The 20,317-nt window shown below is 45.3% G+C and overlaps 1 protein-coding gene across 1 annotated transcript in view; it reads right to left on the bottom strand.

The window, feature by feature from the left end:
* ndst3 (N-deacetylase/N-sulfotransferase (heparan glucosaminyl) 3) overlaps nucleotides 1-20,317 on the bottom strand; it is a 256,590-nt gene that overhangs the window by 89,743 nt on the left and 146,530 nt on the right. The window contains exon 5 of the mRNA XM_041180735.1: nucleotides 10,021-10,149. Within this exon, the coding sequence (XP_041036669.1) occupies nucleotides 10,021-10,149 (129 nt within the window). The remainder of the gene's footprint in view (nucleotides 1-10,020; nucleotides 10,150-20,317) is intronic.

Below are 20,317 nucleotides of genomic sequence, written 5' to 3'. Positions count from 1 at the left end.
GGGAGGAATGCCGTAATTATAGTTTTATAGCTTTTAAGAATAATACTAGTTAAGGAAGATCACATGATCTGTAATAACCAATAGGAGGGTAGCTACCTCAGCAGTCAGTGTAGAGATAGGGCAGAATTTAGCCATTGTCGGCAGGGGTGAGCAGGGGCAGTTGGGAAACTGACCGCCGCCTGCGATCGAGGTCAGAAGGCGATTTCAAGGCCTGCCCAGATTGAAACACGAGATGCAGCGCTTAGCGCTGCCTTAACTGGCAGGCGGGTGAGGGGTGGGGAAGGCGAGCGCGAACCTCACGCATGTGCGCGAGTACACGCTTGGGAATCTGCTTGAGGCACAGAGCTACCTCAGGGAGGTGAAGAGTTTTCAAAAAACAGTTAGAAAAATGTTATAAAACATGTCCCCTCATGTGCCTCTGATGTTTCCAACTTACTGAGTATCTGTTTGGTTAAGTGGGGATACTCTCACCTTGGGGTCAATGGCCTGTGAGTCTGATCTCCAATATTGGACATGAGCATGTGATCTAGTTGACAGTTCAGAGGGATTTTTTTTTGGACGAAGATCCCTTATCGATGCTTCAAAGAAGAGTGGGAAGGTCTCCCTGTATCCTAGTCAACATTTATCCCTTAACTGACATCATCAAACATTGTTCATCTATTGTTGTTTGTTGGGGCATATGGTGTGCAAATCCGCTGCTACATTTGGCTACATAACAATGACTATGTTTTAAAAGTAATTCTTGGCTGTGAAGTACTCTAGAGCAACCTGAGATCATGGAAGGAGCTATAAAAATTAAAATTCCTTCTGTATGAAGGAAGAGTTAGATGCAATTGCATCAACGTATAATGTTGCCAGCTATTGTAACCCAAGGATCTGCATCACAGGAATGCTTCCTCCTGTAGCTGTGTTTGATACTATGGTCCCCACTTCCATCTCTCTTCCTATGAGACAGCATGGCATAGCTGCTCAATGCAATCAGACAACTGTAAAATACAAAGGGCAGAATATTTTGGATGGTGGGGTTGCCTGTCCCACCACCTGAAGAGCTGACGGAGAACACATCCCCTCCAATCACAGCATCCCAACAGCCATATAAACCTCTGAGGAGCATTAGTTGGCTGGAGACAGGACTTTTGCACCTCACTGAGGTATATTTCCTGCCTCAGAGAGCTGCCAGCTTATTTGATTGGCCAGCAGCTCTGTCCTCCCAGCGGCACCAGTGGCCAAACCTGGGACTACAGGTAGCCCCCAGATTAAAAGTTCTGGAGTCCAGGACAATGGTAAGCACGGTGGATCTCACAGCAGGGAGGGGAGGTGTGAGTGGAGTCCTTGATGGAGAGACTGGGGGGTGCTTTCCACCCAAGAGCAGGGTGACCTGTGGGGCTTCCCCTGCTCCTGAACTCCTCCCGCCAGCCTCAAAATTGAGACCGGGCAGGGAGCAGCCCTTAAGTGTCTAATAATTGACCTTCAGTTGGGGCGAAGGTGGGTGGGATGGTGACAGGAAGGCCACTCAAGAAATTTTAAGGCATCAAAAGAGTTGCAGGATTATTTGATGACTTTTAAGATTAAATTGTTGCTAAACCAGGCGCTAATGTAGGTCTGTAGGTGCTGGGTTAATGGGACCTGTTGCAAGTTAGGATACGAGCAGCAAAGTTTGGATGACCTCAAATTTATGAAGGGTGGAAGACCAGCCAATAGTGCATTAGAATAGCTAAGTATAGCTGCAACAAAGGCATGGATGAGAGTTTCAGCAACAGATGAGCTGAGCTGTGCTGAGGCAGAGTCAGGCAATGTTACAGAGATGGCAGCAGGCAGTCTTAGTGACATCGCGAGTATATAGTTATAAACTCATCTTAGGATAAAATGCAACACCAATGATCTAGTTATCCACAGATGAGGACACGGGTAGAGTGGGTAGCAAGGGAAAGAATTTTCTGGCAGAGACCAAAAACTATAGGTTTTGTCTTCCCAATATTTATTTGGACGAATTTTCTGCTCATCCAGTACAAGATGTCGGACTAGCAATGCGATAAGTTAGAGACAGTGGAGGTGTTGTCAGAGTTGGTGGTGTGGTAGAGCTGGGTGTTGTCAGCATACATGTGGAAACTGATGTGTTTTCCGATGATATTGCCAAGGGGCAGCATGCAGATGAAAAATAGGAAAGGACCAAGGGTAGATCCTTGGAAGACCCCCAAAGGTAATTGTGTGGGAGCAGAAAGAGAAACCATTGCAAGTGATTCTCTGGCTAAGACTGGACAGGTAAGAATGAAAACAGGTGAGAGCAGTTCCATCTAGCTGGATGCCAGTGGAGAAGCGTTGGAAGAAGCTGGTGTGGTTGACCATGTCAAAGGTTGCAGACTGATCAAGAAGGATAAGCAGGGATAATTTTCACTAGGATATCATTTGTGGCTTTGGTAAGAGCAGTTTCAGTACTGTGGCAAGGGTGAAAACCTGATTGAAGGGATTCAAACATGGAGTTCCAGGAAAGATGAGAATGAATTCGGGAAGTGAAAGCACATTCAAGGATTTTGGGGAGGAAAGTGAGATTGAAAATGCGCTAGTAGTTTGTAAAGACAGAGGGGTTAAGGGTTACGATACCTGAGTAGAGAGAACCGTTGACAATATTTGCTAAAATAGAGGCCAGGAAGGAAAGTTGCGTGATAAGCACTTTAGTGGACATGAGGTCTAAGGTGGGTCTCAAGGACAAGATGAGCTTGGAGAAGGCATGAGGGAGATAGGAGAGAAAGTAGAGAAAAATGTAAGTTAAGGACTAGTGTAAAGGGAGGCCTTAGAGGAAGCTTATCCAGGTGAGCTACAGAAAGGGGTGGAAGCAGCAGAGGAAGCTGAAAAGATGGTCTCAACCATGGTGGCAAAGAAGACCAGGAGAACCTTATACCTGCTGTTGGAGATGAGGGTGGAGGAGGCAGGGCAGAGGGGCTTAAGAAGATAGTATGTAGTTTAAAAAATAAGCTGGAGGTTACCTTTGTATTGCACGGTGATCCTGCAATAGTGAGCAGTTTTGGCAGAGGAGAGTAGAACCTGATAACAGATCTGGGGATGACTGGCTAAAACAGTTGTCTGCCATGGAAATTCAAGCTGACTTCGTCTGGACTGAGGGGACATGGAGATGAGGGTCATATCATGGAGAACAACCAGGGTGAGAGAAAGTAATGGTTTTACTAGTGGGGACTAGGACACCAAAAGTGAAGATGAAGATATGTTTGAGCAGATCTGTAGCTTCAGAAATGTCATGATGAATGGGGGGCCAAAGGCTGCACAGTTGCGATTTTAAAAGTGCAGTTGTAAGTGAATTGGGAAAAACTGTTCATTCCAGGGGCTGACAGAAAACGAAGTAGGGTTGGGAGAGGAAGGGGGATGTGGATGGAGAATGACACAAGAAAGTGATCAGAGTTGGCATCATCTCTGGTTGACACAATGGGTGCAGTGTGGCCACAAGATAGCAAGGACAGATGACAAGGACAAGGAAATACAGTAAAAACGAGCTGAAGAATTTATATGGAGGGCAAGATTAAGGGAGGATAAAATGGCAGTGAACTCAGAGGGGATAGAGTATAATGAACTGCAATGGAGGTTTTAATCACTGAGGTCAGAAGTCACTCAAGCGTAGGGCTTGAGGGAGGGAAGCAGTGAAGATATCAGGGGAGGCAATGGCATAGTGGTATTGTTGCTGGACAAGTGATCCAGAGATCCAGGGCAATACTCTGGGGTAATAACCTTGGTCTGAATCCCACCATGGCAGATGGTGGAATTTGAATTCAATAAAATCTGGAATTAAAAGTCTAATGATGACCATGAAACCATTGGAACCCATTTGGTTTACTAATCCCCTTTAGGGAAGGAAATCTGCAGTGCTTACCTGGTCTGGCCTACATGTGATGCCAGACCCACAGCAATGTGGTTGATTCTTAAATGGCCTAGCAAGCCACTCAGTTGTAACTAATGCTACAAAGTCACAAAAAAGGAATGAAACCTAGGCATTGGAAACTGCAACAGCAATCTCAGCCTTGTTGACCCTGCAAAGTCCTTCTTACCACCATCTGGGGGCTAGTGTCAAAATTGGGAGAGCTGTCTCACAGACTAGTCAAGCAATGGCCTGAAATAGTCATCCTCACAGAATCATACCTTTCAGATAATGTCCCAGACACCACCATCACCATCCTGGGTATGTCCTGTCCCACCGGCAGGACAGAATGTATTCTGGGTGGGGGACTTCAATGTCCACCACCAAGAATGGCTCGGAAGCACCGTTACTGATCGAGCTGGCTGAGTCCTAAAGGACATAGCAGCTAGACTGGGTCTGGGGCAGGTGGTGAAGAAACCAACAAGGGGAAAAACACACTTGACCTCATCTTCACCAACCTACCAGCTGCACTTGCAACTGTTCATGACAGTATCAGCAGGAGTGACCACCACAAAGTCATTGTGGAGATGAAGTCCCAGCTTCACACTGAGAATACCCTCCATTGTGTTGTGTGGCACTACCACCGTGCTAAATGAGATAGCTTTTGAACAGATCTAGCAACTCAAGACTGGGCATCCATGAGGCATGTGGGCCATCAGCAGCAGCAGAATTGTACTCAAATATAATCTGTCATATTCCCCACTCTATCAAGCCAGGGGATCAACCCTGGTTCAATGAAGAGTGCAAGAGGGCATGTCAAGAGCAGCACCAGGCATACCTAAAAATGAGGTGTCGACCTGGTGAAGCTACAATACAGGACTACTTGTGTGCCAAACAGCAAGTGTTAGACAGGGCTAAGCAATCCCACAACGGATCAGACCTAAGCTCTGCAGTCCTGCCACATCCAGTCTTGAATGCTGGTAGACAATTAAACAACTCACTGGAGGGGAAGGCTCCACAAATATCCCCATCCTCAATGATGGAGGGGCCCAGCACATCAGTGCAAAAGATAAGACTGAAGCATTCACAACAATCTTCAGCCAGAAGTGCCGAGTGGATGATCCATCTCAGCCTCCTCCAGAGATCGACAGCATCACAGATGCCAGTCTTCAGCCAATTCAATTCACTCCACTTGATTACAAGAAGGCACTGGATACAGCAAAGGCTATGGGTCCTGATAATATTCCGGCAATAGTACTGAAGACTTGTGTTCCAGAACTTGCTGCGTCCCTAGCCAAGCTGTTCCAGTACAGCTACAACGCTGGCATCTACCCAGCTTTGTGGAAAATTGCCCAGATTATGTTCTACCCACAAAAAGCAGGACAAATCCAACCCGGCCAATTACCGCCCCATCAGTTTACTCTCCATCGTCACCAAAGTAATGGAAGGGGTCATCAACAGTGCTACCAAGCAGCACTTGCTTAGCAATAACCTGCTCATTGATGCCCAGTTTGGGTTCTGCCATGGCCACTCAGCTCCTGACCTCATTACAGCCTTGGACCAAACAAAGACAAAAGAGCTGAATTCCCGAGGAGAGGTGAGTGTGACTGCCTTTGACATCAAAGCAGCATTTGACCAAGTGTGGCATCAAGCAAAACTGGAGTCAATGGGAAAGTCAGGGGGAAAACTCTCCGCTGGTTGGAGTCAAACCTAGCACAAATGAAGATGGTTGTGGTTGTTGGAGGTCAGTCATCTCAGTATAGGACACCACAGCAGGAATTCTTCAGGTAGTGCCCTAGGCCCAATCATCTTCAGCTGCTTCATTAATGATCTTCCTTCCATCATAAGGTCAGAAGTGGGGATGTTCACTGAAGAATGCACAATGTTCAGCACCGTTCGCGACTGTCAGACAAGGGGGGTTACCTCCTTTTGGGAGTGCCCTGTACCCATTGGAGGCACCTGCTCCCAAGATTGTACCCCCCTCCCTTTAACCCTCCACCCCTGGCCTCTACAGCCCGGCACCCCAACCCCTCCACCGCATCGCTTGGATCTGCCAGCCAGGTCCATTCAAAATCCCAGATTTACCATAATAGTTTCCAAACCCTTTCCTGGGCACTTAATTTCCAGGGCATTATTTATTCTACAGTCCACATCAAAAAAATGTGCATTTGTGAATTGTCTTTGACATGCCAAAACAAAATTTTTCACAGAAGCAAAATAAGACAAAAGCTGACACGGAGCCAAAGAGAGCGATATTAGGACAGGTGGTTAAAAGTTTAATCAAAAAGTAGACTTGACGCATCATGTTTAAGGGAGAAGAGAATTGTAAGGTGGAAAGGTTTAGGTCAGGAATTCCAGAGCTAAGGGTCTAGACAGCTGAAGGATGAAGGGAGTTGGAGGGATGCTCAAGAGACCAGAGTCGGAAAAATGCAGAGTTCTCAGAGGGGTGTAGGACTGAAGGAGGTTAGAGAAAAGTGGAGAGGTGAGACCATGGAAAGACTTAAACACAAGGTTGAGGATTTTAAAATCAAGGTGTTGGCTAACTAGCAGTCAATGTAGGTCAGCGAGGACAGGGGTGATGCATGAATAGGAAAGTATTAGTCAGGAAATAGGCATCAGAGGCTTGGATTAGTTCAAATTTATGGAAGATGGAAGGTGGGAGGTCAGCTCGGAAAGTAGTAAAACAGCCAAGTCTGGAGATAACAAAAGCATCAATGAGAGTTTCAGCAGCAGATGGGCTGAGACAGGAGTAAAGATGGGTGTTGTGTGATGGGGTGTGAAACTCAGCACAGGATCAAATAGAATGATGAGATTGTGAACAGTGAGATCCAGCCTGAGATGGTGGCCAGGGAGCAGGATTGAATTTATAGAAGGGGTCAAAGACAATGGCTTCAACCCCATTGTTTAGTTGAAATATATTTTGGCTCACCTAGGACTAGATTTTACTGTCGGCGAGCGTGGGCGGGGCCCGCTTGTCGATGCGTAAAATGACGCGGGATGACATCGGGCGGAACTCCCGGTGTCACCCCGCCCCCTTTAAATTTTCAGGAAGGCGGGGGCGAAGCAAAATCAGCTGCGGGTCCACTGACCTGTCAATGGCCAATTGAGACCATTGACAGGATCAATTAAGCAATTAAAGGACCTGCCCGTCCAACCTTAAGGTTGGTGGGCAGGCCAGGAGCCCCGGCGGCAACTGGAAAAACATGAAACCTCATCCACTGACGGGATGAGGTTTCATGTAGGGTTTTAAAAATTTTAATAAAGTTGTTATGGAAATTATGAACTTGTCACATGAGGGAACATGTAAGGGAATTTTTTTTCTCTATTTTTAATCTGGCTTAAAGTAGACCGATTTCCCTGAGGCAGCTCTTAGCCTCAGGGAGGTGAGAGCGCTCTTTTGTGCGTATGTGCGATAGAGCACACTCTCGATTTTAGGGAATCCACCACCCCCCCCCCCCGCCCCACCCCCACAGGGAGCGCATAGCGCTTCCCTGTGGACGTCATGCTGGGTGGACCTTAATTGGCCCACCCAAGTAAAATGGCGCTGTGCCTCCAATCAGGGGCACCAATCGGAAGCGCACCAGCACACGTCCGGTCATCAACCTCTCCCCCACAACGGGGGGAAAATTCAACCCATTGAGAGGTTTCAAGAGAGGTAGAGTTAGGTGCCACCATCATTCATGCAGAACCTGAAGTGACGTTTTCACATAATGTCGCTGAGGGGCATCTTGTGGATGAAAGATAGTGGGCATCAGGAACATATCCTTGCAGAATTCCAAAGTTAATGGTGCACAGGCAGGAAAAGAAGTCATTATAGGAGATACTTTCACCACAACTTGATAGCTAACCAGGTGAGATTAGTCCCACTCAGCTTGAAATAGAAGGAGAGGCTTAGAAGGTAATAGTATGGTCAACCATGTGAAAGCCAGCAGAAAAGTCAAGAAAAATAAGGAGAAATAATACAACATAGTCAAGGTCATAGTCAAGGTCACAGTGGAGGATGTCATTTGAGACTTTAATTAAGCCTATGGGATTAAAGAGATAATGGATACGAAATTGGCCAATAGAAAGAAAGTAGTGGTGAACAGTTGTTTTTCAAGCTGGATGGAAGTAGTCAGTTGTACCCTCCAGGTGTCGGTATTAAGTCCACAGCTCTTTTCAATACTTTGGTATACAGTGCACAATTTCAATTTGCTGATGACACAAAACTGGAGTATGTAGTAAACAGGAAGGATGATAGGAACAAACTTCAGGAGAACTTAGACTGGTGATAAGGGCAGACACATAGATTAAATTTAGAGCAGAATTAAGTATAAGCATTTTGGAAGGAAGAATATCAACTTAGTGGTATAATTTTAAATGAGGTGCAGGAACAGAGACACGTTTGTGTTAAGTACACAACTCTTTGAAAATGATGGTAAATTGACAAGGCTTTAAAAATGCGTATGGGATTCTTGGCTTTATAAACATAGGTATAGAGTAAAAAAGTAAGGAAGTTATGCTAACCTTTTAAAATCATCAGTTGGTGAACTGTATTGAAACCTGGGCCTTAATTGGAGAAGGTGCAGAAGCGATTCACTAGAATGGTACCAGATTGAGAGACTTCAGTTATATGAAGAGATTAGTCAAGTTGAGATTGTTCTCCTTAGAGCAGAAAAGATCAAGGGGAATTTACTGGAGGTGTTCAAAATTTGGAGGATTACTGACATATGACAGAGGGAGAAATGGTTTACACTAGCAGGAGCATAGGCAACCAGGTTTAAGGTGATTGGCAAAAGAGCCAAGGAGAAATTAGGAGGTTTTTTTACGCAGTGAGTCATGATGATCTGGAATGCACTTGCTGAACAAGTGGTGGAAGCAAATTCAATAATGATGTTCAAAGGAGAAATTGGATAAACAGTTGAATGGAAGAAATTTGCAGGGCTATATGGAAAAAGCAGGGGAGTGGGACTAGTTGGATGTCTCTTTCAAAGAGGTAGCATAGGCATAATGGGCTGATTGACATCTTTATATGTTGTATGATTCTATGATTATTTTCAGTGCTGTAGCAAGGATGGAAACCTGATTGGAGTTGTGGGAAAGAAACATGGGCCAGAATTTTACGTTGAATGTGTGGGCGCGCGCCTGACCCGGAATTGCATGAAATTGCAAGAAGACATCAGCCACGTATGCTGACAGCATCACGCTTGCACGCAACATTATGGTTGGCGGGCACGTGTGGGAGTCGAAAGCGCACCTGTCGTCAGTTAAGCGGGCAATTAAGCCTGTTAAGGAGCCAATTGTCAGCGATTTTATGTTGCCCTACCACTTTTGTGGTTGGTGGACAGGCCAATCGACTTTCACATTTTCATTACAAACTACATCCAGGGTGGGATAAAATGTCTGGGGTTAAATAAAATTTAAAAAAACGTTTGAGGGATGAGGTGCTGTATGATTTGCTGCCAGGTGCTTGAATTTGCAGTATTGACACAGTTTGCAGCAGTTTATTGACCTCATTTCATTTTTACAGTACTGCAGCTCCCTGAGGCAGCTCCATAGCAACTTTCAGCCTTCAGGGAGCGCCTGCCCACATCCTCACTTCTCTCAGCGCCCACCCTCTTCCCGCAGCATCCTCTCCCAACCCCCGCTGGCAGCGCTGAGCCTTTCTCAGCATGCATTTCACGTTGGCTGCCAGTTAATTGTCCAGCCAACGTGAAATCGCAGTCAAGGGCCACCCAATGAGTGCAAGATTCAGGCCATGGAATTTGGAAGCAACATGTTCAAGAGGAGAGGATGGGAAGGTTGGAGATCAGGCAACAGTTTGCAAGGACAGACACTTAAGGGTTTTCTTTTTGAGGAGTGGGTTATGATGGGATATTTGAAAGCAGGGGAGTAGCAGGTGTGATAGTGGTACCTGAGGAGAGGAAAGCATTTACAATACCTGTAGCGAGGGAAACAGGAAGGAATGTTGGATGATCAGCTAGTTAACAGGTATAGAGTCAAGAGATCAGGAGCGGAGGCTCATGGATAAGATGAACTTGGGTAGGGAATGAGGAAAGATTGGAGAGAAACTAGAGGAAGATGAGTTCAGGGCTGTGAGGGGGGAGCTTTGGGGAAAATCAAGATTCTCTTTGCCACCACAAATGCTCACAACTACAGATAGTTTAAATACTTACTGGATTAAGGAGAACAGTGAGGAAAAGTTCTCCTCCTCTGATGCTTTTATCCAGTTCTCTTGGACCTCCAGGGTACTCCTTGTAGAATATGGTATGGGTGAAAAGGCCACAGGTCTGTCGTGGAAGTACCTGAAGAATAAGAAATGCAAAAGGATATATTTGAGCAGGTTTTCCTCAAAGCAACATGTTACACAAAGCAGAATAAATTGGAGGAAAACAGATAATGGACTACTGAGAATTCAATTTGAAAAGTTCTTTAGAAAGCAATGGAAAAGGTCAAGTAATCATTTTGCTATTTAGTCCTCTTTACCTGCTTCTGGAACTGCTAGGGAAACAGTAATTTCTTATATAGGTCCCTGGGTCTTTTAAAGATAAACACTGACAGTTTGTTACAAATGAGCTTATTTCAATTATTTCATTCTAATAACATCATAAAGTTCTTATTGTAACACAGTGAATTGTTTGTGAAGTTTTTCTTACTTGAACAACAATTTCTGACTAAAACCTTCAACTGACTGACAGTTTCATCAAATGGAAAAAGCAGACAGATCAAGTTCAGCTGTATTAAACGACTAGCTCAGCTGAAATGTTTGTATATTTTCAATATGCCTAATAAAACAAAGCTTCTATATTTTTTACTTTACAGCCTGAAATTTCAACTTAAAACTTCACAGTAATAGTAACTTTCAAAAGGGAATTGGATAATTAACTCGAAAGGGAAAATTTTGTCCTATTATGAGGAAAAAGCATTGGAGTGGGATGACAGAAACAGCACAGGCACAATGGGCTGAATGGCCTCAATCTACACTGTCTGACTCTATGATTTTACAGGGTGGCATGGTGCTTGCCTTGCCCCACCATCCGCGCCAGCTAAAAAGTTGGGGGCGAGCCTGCCCATAATCCCAATGACTGCCCCTCAGCAATTTAACGCACAGAGCAGTGTTAATTGCTTTAAGGTGAGACTTCCACCCCTTCCTCAGGAGAATGTCTGACTTAGAGAGATGCTAGTCATTTGGAAGGCTGGAAACTCTATAGTCCCAGCAGCGTCAGCCAGGAGCGGTGGCCACTGCTGGGACAACAGGCAGTCCCGCACGTCGAGGAGATCTGTTAATTCTAGGGTCAGGGGTCTCAGAGAGAGGGGTGAGTTGGGTGAGGGACAGAGTTTAAGAGGCTGGGGGAGGGTTAAAGGGGCAATACCTAGGGGGGAGCAGCAGGATAATGCCTCAGATGGGCTCGGGGACCCGCAAAGGAGTTCCCCCCTTACCCAACACCAATGTGCTTAGCTAAAACTTAGCTTAGCTGGGCTTTGTGTATATTGTGGGCCTCCCCCAACGTGGGTTAAATACTGGCATGGTGGAATGAGGTCCTTAACTGGCCATTAATTGGCCACTTAAGGGCCTCAATAAGCCCAAGTGTGAGCAGACTGCTCGACACCTCCACCGTCCCTGTAAAATTTCAGACAGGCCACCTGCTGGATCCCACTTGTTCTCCCCACCCCACCTTCAAACGGGGCAACAGGGGTGCATAATACGCAGTCCCATGTGTAGCTTTGAATAATGAGTACAGACAGGTTATTTAAACATGATGCCATCAAAGCCAAGTTCAATCCTCTTCTCCTTTGCCATTTATAATGGGAAGTGTCCACACTTTCTAGCAGTAAAGGCATCTTCTGTTTAACTCGTTTGGAGTCAACCAAATAAACTAAATTAACAAAGTGAGGGACAAAATAAACACAGCCCCTAAGTTAGGAAGACTGGTAAACCAAATTAAACCAAAATGTGATTAAGGGGGCCAATAAAATACCTCAATCCCCACAGTGCCCACCGAGCATGGAAGGCCTCAATGGTGCCAGCAAACACCGCGTGCTCCCTCTCCAGGGACACCTGGCGGTAAACGTAGTCGCAGAAAGGGGGCAGACAATCGGGTCAGATGACATTCTCATAGTACGTTGTTCAATTAGGGACCTGAATAGTGGGCTCTCAATTTTTTGCAGTTCCTGCGCATGCAAGCTGGCCTTCACCGTTGCTCACCTCACTGACCCCCTTGTTGCTTCCCGCTCGCCACACCTCGCACCACCCCTCTCGTAAACCTTAGGTCACAGTAAAGGCTCGAAAGAGGGAGGGATCAAGAAGAATACCTGAGCAAGACGAGGTCAGGAAGGCCAGTGAGAGGCCGGAAGTCAAGAAGCAACCAGTAAATAAAAAGGATTTTTGGGGCAGTTAGGTTGAAGACAGCCAACACTGTAAATTATTAATATAAAAATTAGTGGTCAGGATGTAACCAACCCTCAATATAGGCTTTCTTATGGACAAGTGATTTTCGTTTGGCACATTTTTGTTTAGGAACCCATTAGGAATGCTAAACAAGAGATAGCTTTAATCATTTAAAAGTGAATAAGAGCATCCATGTATGGCTGAATTTCTCCCTCCTTAACTCAGAGCCATTGTACAGCTGAGACTCACTAATTCAGCATGTACTATGGATCAAACCTAAGACTTCACTGAGCTGCATGGCTCTTTCCCATAGTAGGAAGGGCATTTACTAACTGAACTCCTGATAGAGCTCCCTAGTTCATGTTTTTACAAGGGTCAGTTGGTGTCCAGAATAAAACATGGTAGCTCATGATCAGAGAATTTGGTATCCGATGATCTATCAGACAGCCCACTTTTTAATGTTGATTAAATAGGAATAAACTACCCAACTTTTCATTGTAACAAAAGCATCATTCCATTTCGTAAGATGCTGTATGAATTAAGATGTTAGATTTTTATTTTAATTATAAATGGAATTTTACGACATCTGGATGTGTCAAACTGAACCTCATTGGGCAGCAAGAGCTCAAGGAGGCCAGAGAAGGGAAGGAGGGTGGGCAGGCCAGCTAGCATATGCAGGAACTGCATAAAAGTGAAAATGGAGGACGTGCTATTCAAATAAATTCCACTTCAACTTAATTTCCTGGGAGTAATACGACTTCTCCAAAAAATGCATTGCTTACTTTTGAATGCGTAAAATTAACTCCCACGTTGAGAACGCTGTTAGTAAAGAGACTTCAATGGAAAAGAAAATTGAGAGTAGTATAAAACAGGCTGCCAATTCATCATCTGAGCATTTCACTGTACTGGTGAAGGCCAATTTCACTCCCGGGACCTTAACTCCAAGATCCCTAATTTATTTCAGCAATGATTTTTTTTCTAACATGCTACATCCCATTCTGGTGTTTATCCCTTTTGTTAAACTGATTTTAAAAAAGACAAATAAATTAAATGATTTTTGTCCTCCACCAACCCTGCCCCAATCCCCTGCACAAGCCAAATTGGAATTGATAATTAAACTGATTCAAACACAGCAATTGCCAAGAGGGTTTTTCCCTCTTCTAACTTACTGAAGATTGGAGTACCAAGTTTATGTGGCATGGGCTGGTGCGAGTAATAATATAAATGGGATACCCACAAGCAGCATTAGCTTCTACACTTATGAAGATTTTATCCAAGTTAATGGGTGGATTATGCACAACTTTGTGGATTGGCCTATATTGGCAGCATTCACTGACTTGACTTACTATTTAGATTGTGTTCTTAGACCTGACCCATTTAAATTTTTGTACCACAGAATTATAGAATAGTTACAATGCAGAAGGAGGCCATTTGGTCCATCTTGTCTGTGCTGACCCTCTGAAGGAACAATTCGCTTAGTGCCACTCATAGAATCACACAGTGCAGAAGAGGGCCTTCGGCCCATCGAGTCTGCACCGACACATGAGAAACTCCTGACCTACCTACCTAATCCCATTTACCAGCACTTGGCCCATAGTCTTGAATGTTATGATGTGCCAAGTGCTCATCCAGGTACTTTTTAAAGGATGTGAGGCAACCCATCTCCACCACCCTCCCAGGCAGTGCATTCCAGACCGTCACCACCCTCTGGGTAAAAAAGTTTTTCCTCACATCCCCCCTAAACCTCCTGCCCCTCACCTTGAACTTATGTCCCCTTGTGACTGACCCTTCAACTAAGGAGAACGGCTGTTCCCTATCCACCCTGTCCATGCCCCTCATAATCTTGTACACCTCAATCAGGTCGCCCCTCAGTCTTCTCTGCTCCAACGAAAACAACCCAAGTCTATCCAACCTCTCTTAATTACTTAAATGTTTCATCCCAGGAAACATCCTGGTGAATCTCCTCTGCACCCCCTCCAGTCCAATCACATCCTTCCTATAATGTGGCGACCAGAACTGCACACACTACTCCAGCAGTGGCGTCACCAAGGTAGTATACAACTCCAACATGACCTCCCTACTTTTGTAATCTATGCCTCGATTGATAAAGGCAAGTATCCCATATGCTCTTTTCACCACTCCACTAATGTGCCCCTCCGCCTTCAGAGATCTATGGACACACATGCCAAGGTCCCTTTGTTCCTCAGAACTTCCTAGTGCCATGCCGTTCATTGAATACTTCCTTGTCAAATTACTCCTTCCAAAGTGTATCACCTCACACTTTTCAGGGTTAAATTCCTTCTGCCACTTATCTGCCCATTTGACCATCCCGTCTAAATCTTCCTGTAGCCCAAGACCCTCAACCTCACTGCTAACCATCTGGCCAATCTTTGTGTCATCTGCAAGCTTACTAATCCTACCCCCCACATAGTCATCTATGTCGTTTATATAAATGACAAATAATAGGGGACCCAGCACAGATCCCTGTGGTACGCCACTGGACACTGGCTCCCAGTCACTAAAGCATCCTCCTGTCATCACTCTCTGCCTCCTATTACTAAGCCAATTTTGAATCCACTTTATCAAATTACCTTGTATCCCATGTGCCTTTGCCTTCTTTATAATTCTCCCACGTGGGACCTTGTCAAAGGCTTTGCTGAAATCCACATAAACTATATCAACGGCACTACCCTCATCTACACACCAGGTCACCTCCTCAATAAATTCAATCAAATTTGTTAGGCATGACCTCCCTCTGACAAAGCCATGCTGACTATCCCTGATCAAACCTTGCCTCTCCAAGTGGAGATAGATACTCTCCTTCAGAAATTTCTCTAATAGTTTTCCTACCACTGACATGAGACTCAGTGGCCTGTAGTTCCCTGGCTTATCTCTACAACCCTTCTTAAATAGCAGAACCACATTAGCTGTTCTCCAGTCCCCTGGCCTTTTCTCGAAAGCCGAGCATTTTTTCCTTTTTCAGATAATGATCCAACTCCCTTTTGAAACCATCAGTTGACTCTGCCTCCATCACAGTCTCAGGTAGTACATTCCAGATTCTAACCACTCACTGTGTAAAAAAGCTTTTCCTCATCTAGCTATTGCTTCTTTTGCCAATTACCTTAAATCTGTGTTCTCCAATTCTCAATCGTTCCATCAATGGGAAGTTTTCTCTCCATCTACACATCCCTCATGATTTTGAATATATCTATCAAATCTCCTTCTCCTCTCCAAGGAGAACAGTCCCAGCTTCTCCAATTTTATCTACTTAGCTTAAATTCCTCATGCATGGAGCCATTCTTATAAATCTTTTCTGCACTCCTTCTAAAGCCTTCACATCTTTCCTAAAGTGTGCTGCTCAGAACTGGATGCAATGGTCTAGTTGAGGTTGATATAATGTCCCGAGGCTGGTGAAACCTTTGACATATTCCATAAATTTATCTGTCTCTGTGTTAAAACCACTGATGATTTTTACATTCTAGCATCATTAACAGTACAGATACACAAAACAGATCCTTATCAGAATCAAAAATGTCCAAAATACATATCCCTGACCCAAATGCCACTTCCCCCTTCAATCCATAAACTCGTCTGGTTGATAAGCTACAAATGATGTAAACATGCACCTCTTGCTTTCCTCTCTCCCCTCACCACAACCCTAACCTTGAGTCTTTTACCGTTCAGATACTCAAGACTGCTACCTGGCCAAGCAGCAGTGGAAGACAGTGACTGGCTGTTCCATTTATAACTGATGTGAAATTCTGATGCAGGGTTACATCTGAATTGTTCAATCTGAAATCTATCTTTCTTTTTCAGATGCTCATGGACCTGCCCAACATTTCCAGCATCTTCTGTTTTATTTCAGATATTCTTCAATTTGTGATTTTTTTTGATCATTAATATGAAGAAAATACTTCAGAAGTAATTCAGAACTAAAACAAATTTTAATAATGTGAAGCTACAGTAGTTGTGTTCTGTGTTGTATAAATCTTGTTACCTTCAGGCAATTTATAAACATCCTATCACTTCTGTTTGAGTCAGCCATGTTATATTGCTTTGGCCTAAGTCAATGATGTAGACAGCCTGGGGATAACTTTGACATTATGTAATAGTGTAAAATGGGTGATAGCCAATCACTGGACTTTTACATCTCTCTCAGAATTGACTGCCAATTCACTGTCCAACCATTTTACACTTTGCACAAAGTCAAAATTTAGCGTTCTTTCTGTCCATTAATTATTGCTTATCTTTTACTTTCTGAATTTCAGTAAATTGTGATATGTTTTTCCACATATTATTGTAACATTATAAAGAAATAAATGCATAGCAGTGCAAATCCAGGTATTCTCGAGATTTAGATAAGCAATTGATGAACTACTCCAGCACAGAAGAAGGTCATTCAACCCATCGTGCTGCTGAGGCCATGGCCAGCAGCAGGGCTGCAGTCACTGAAGAAGCAGTATTCTCACACCTAATCCTCCTCCTCAAATGCCACTTCCCCCTACATCCCATAATCTCGTCTGGTTGACAAGCTACAAATGATGTAACCATGCACCTCTTGCTTTCCTCTCTCCCCTCACCACAACGTTAACCTTGAGTATTTTACCGTTCAGATACCCAAGAGCTGCTACCTGGCCAAGCAGTGGTGGAAGAGCAGGAAGACAGTGACGATGAAGAAATGCCCTTACTCGCTCTCACACTCCAAACCACAGGCTCAGATACTGACAGCATGTGTAAATCAGAAGGTTGCTTAGACGTAGTGAGGCAACAGGGAACAGCCAGCAGCAAAAGCAAGAGACAAGGGCAGTGCAGGTGCCAGCTCACCGAAGGGTGAGGCTGCACATGAGTTTAGGTGCAGAGGATTCGGATGGGCTCATCAATGAGTCGGCTTACAGAAGGAGGTTGATGGGGTGTGTACACAGAAATGTTTGATGCATTGGGAAGTCTGCCAGAAAGCCTGTGTTCAGTGCCAAGGAGCAGGAGGAGATTGGCACCAACTTGGCACAAGTTTCTACACAGAGCTTGGAGCTCACCCTTTCCAGTGAGGAAATGGCAGCCGATTCCATTTGCACACTCAGACCCAACCACGATGCTGCACCTGATGTCCAACGTCTCCGCTTCCATTGCAGCCTAAGAAGAAGTCACACAACGTCTAAGTGCTGCAGTGGAAGCTAAGACAGAGGTCATGCAAGCTCAGTTTGCTGCCATGCAAATGTAGACTGCTGCCATTATGGCTGCAAATACCACTGTTATGTAACATATGGTTTAAGCACGTGGACTGCACAAAGGTTAAAAAAAACAGGGCTCCCTTGTTCCACTGGCATCAAAGCCATATAAAGTCTGAAGGGAAAGCTTACCTTAAAGGAACAATCTATTTACAGTGAATATTCATGGCCAATGCTCCAGATCCTGCTGCTACCCTTCTCCCTCTCTCTCCACAAGGCTTCTCAGACTCAGGAATGCTGCCGGTTGGTGTGACTAGATCTCCAATTCCCCTTCCTGGCTCTTTAGCCACCCTCAGACCCTCAGGGGTCTTGTCACCACGCTGCCACTCAAATCCTAAACTTGTCCTTGCTGCTTTCTCCCTCACCTCATGACATCTGCCTCCAGCCCTCAGCTTGATAAAGACACTACTCCCTGCAGGGAGGGGGCAACCAGTTCTCCTGCTTGGTGCTCTCCCTCACCATCGCCACCTGTTGCCAGAGGCCCTGCTACACATGTCCCTGCTTGAGAGTAAACATATCCCATGGTGACTGTTTACTGAGCAACCACATAAACAGTGGATTTGATTGAGCTACCTCAGCTCACATATTTGAGTCCACATTAATGTCAGTATTTCCTTCATGACATACATTCCGGGATTCCCTGTCACTATCCAACTCGTTTTAACTCAGGCCATTGCTGGCTCCTATTCAGGTTCCACTCAGGTGTTAAGTTGGTTGCTTGCCCTCACATTATCCACCAGACTTTGGTCTTCTGAGGTTACCCTCCAGCTACAGGTTCAACATCATGGATATGACCACTGGCGTTGAGCCATTTCCCCGCTTGGGGCAAAGTACACCTCTCGCAGTTCTGGCAGTAATCAGCAGCCATCCCTGGCGAGTAACATCACCTTCTTGTCAGCGCTACTATTTTCTCTGATGCTTGGTATCCCACCTGACCATAAACAATGGTCAACATTTGTCACTTGAGACTGCTGGGCAGGATGAGTTGCTTCACTTATCTCCAGTTGTCATGAACCAGTCAGTAGAGAGTAGAGTGCCCTCCTCTCTGGTCCTCTTCCAGCTCCTCAGTAGTTTACATGCTTATTTGGACTCCTTTTTAGGCAGTGGCAGGCTAGTGGATGTTTAGTCTTCCTGTAGAAGTGAAATCTACTGATGTCTTCATCAACCAGTCGAAGCAATCCTCCTTCGAGATGGATGGCAAAGGTAAGACTGTACATGACTCTATCCCTCTGGATTGGGTTTGGATCTCCCTCATAAGCACATCGGTGATACTTTTCCAATTCCCTGCTCAGATTCTGCAGAGGATTGGGGTGCGAATGCTGCCATTTGCTTGAGGCATGGGCATGGCTTCAGCCTTAATCCTTGCTAAACTGGCAAAAGTAGGTTCCCTTTCATGGTCAGGCTTCCAGCTGAGGGCTGCAGTGTTTCCATTTCCTTTGCCAGGCCTGTGTCATCTCTGGTGAAGGAGGACGACTGGAGTTGTGCTGGTTACGGTCACCATGCCTGACATCTATGATGTATGTGGTTGTTGAGGGCAGTCTTGCTGGAAGTGCTCAACCCTGTTTCAATTTCTGCACCTATTTGGGGTTTCCTTTAGGCTTGCTCGATTGCGAGGCTTACTGTAAACATAGGACAGCAAGGATTGAATTTGTGCTTACTGTGCAGCAATCCGTTTCACCTGCCTCTTCAGCCTGAGGTTCACACCCTCGTCCATGCTGACACCTCCCCGATGGTGGCCTCTGTCCTGGTCTGAGTCCAGTCCTCTCCCACAGTGTGGATGAGGTAATCTCCAGTGTCATAGGACAGTCGGAGTTAGTCACTGTTAAATCTCCTCAACTCCCTTTGGGTGTCTTCGTCCCTCACCTCTTCAGCTAGGCGTTTTTTCAGCTGCATTGTCCCTGGTCGATTTGAGGATGGGATCCAGGAGGAGGATGTCATTGAAATTCACCAGCTCCAGGGATATGGAGACCGGGTCCTCTCTCAACTTGCTTGTACTCATAAAACCTCAGCTGTGATAGACTACTACTGTCCCCAACAACCCATGCCAGGACCTCAAAGAGCCACTGAGGACTTCTTTGAACATCTGCACTTCTCCCCAGTATTTTCCAGCGTGCTTTCCCGCACAGGTGTTCCATCACGCACGCTGCTTGCTCCCTCTCATCGAGGCCCCTGGATGCCATAACTAGCTGTGTGTCCTCGATCCAGCCCTTGGTCGCCAGGTCTTTGGACATCTCTGGTCTTCCCCCAAATCTGTCCAGCTCCCTATCCGTCAGCAGGTAAAATATCCATGAAAGGATATTCCATCCTTCCTCTGCTATGTTAAAGGATAGCACACTGCAAACCGTGTCCTGGTCATTACTTCAGTTCTCAGCTTCAAAGTGTGAAGCCTGCGCCTCTTCTAGAGCTGCAGCTACTTCAGCCTCCCTCGCTGACAGGCCAGCTTCAGTTCTTTAACCATCTGTTTGAACTCAGCCAGGCCTCTTTCAATTTCATCCGCCATGGTTCGATGCTTGCTTTGGGGAATCCCACTCCTGACACCAAAATGTAACATGCGATTTAAGGACATAGACTGCATGAAGGTTTAAAAAAAAACAGGGTTCCTTCATTCTACTGGCATCAAAGCCATATAAACTCTCAAGGGAAAGCTTAACTTAAAGGAACAAGATATTTACAGTGAATATTCACGGTTGTTGCTCCAGATCCTTGCTGTTGCCTTGCTTTCTCTCTCTCTCTCTCTATGAGGCTTCTCAGATATGGAGGTGCCACCAATCAGTTGGACTAAGTCATCAATTCCCCTTTCTGGCTCTTGCGCCATCCTCAGGAGTGCCCTATACATAGCCTTGTTGCTCACCATGCTGC

This window comes from Carcharodon carcharias, chromosome 1, assembly GCF_017639515.1.
Source record: "Carcharodon carcharias isolate sCarCar2 chromosome 1, sCarCar2.pri, whole genome shotgun sequence".
Classification (NCBI taxonomy): domain Eukaryota; kingdom Metazoa; phylum Chordata; class Chondrichthyes; order Lamniformes; family Lamnidae; genus Carcharodon; species Carcharodon carcharias.
Note: the sequence above shows the minus strand (reverse complement) of the source record. Positions and strands in the feature narration are given on the sequence as shown.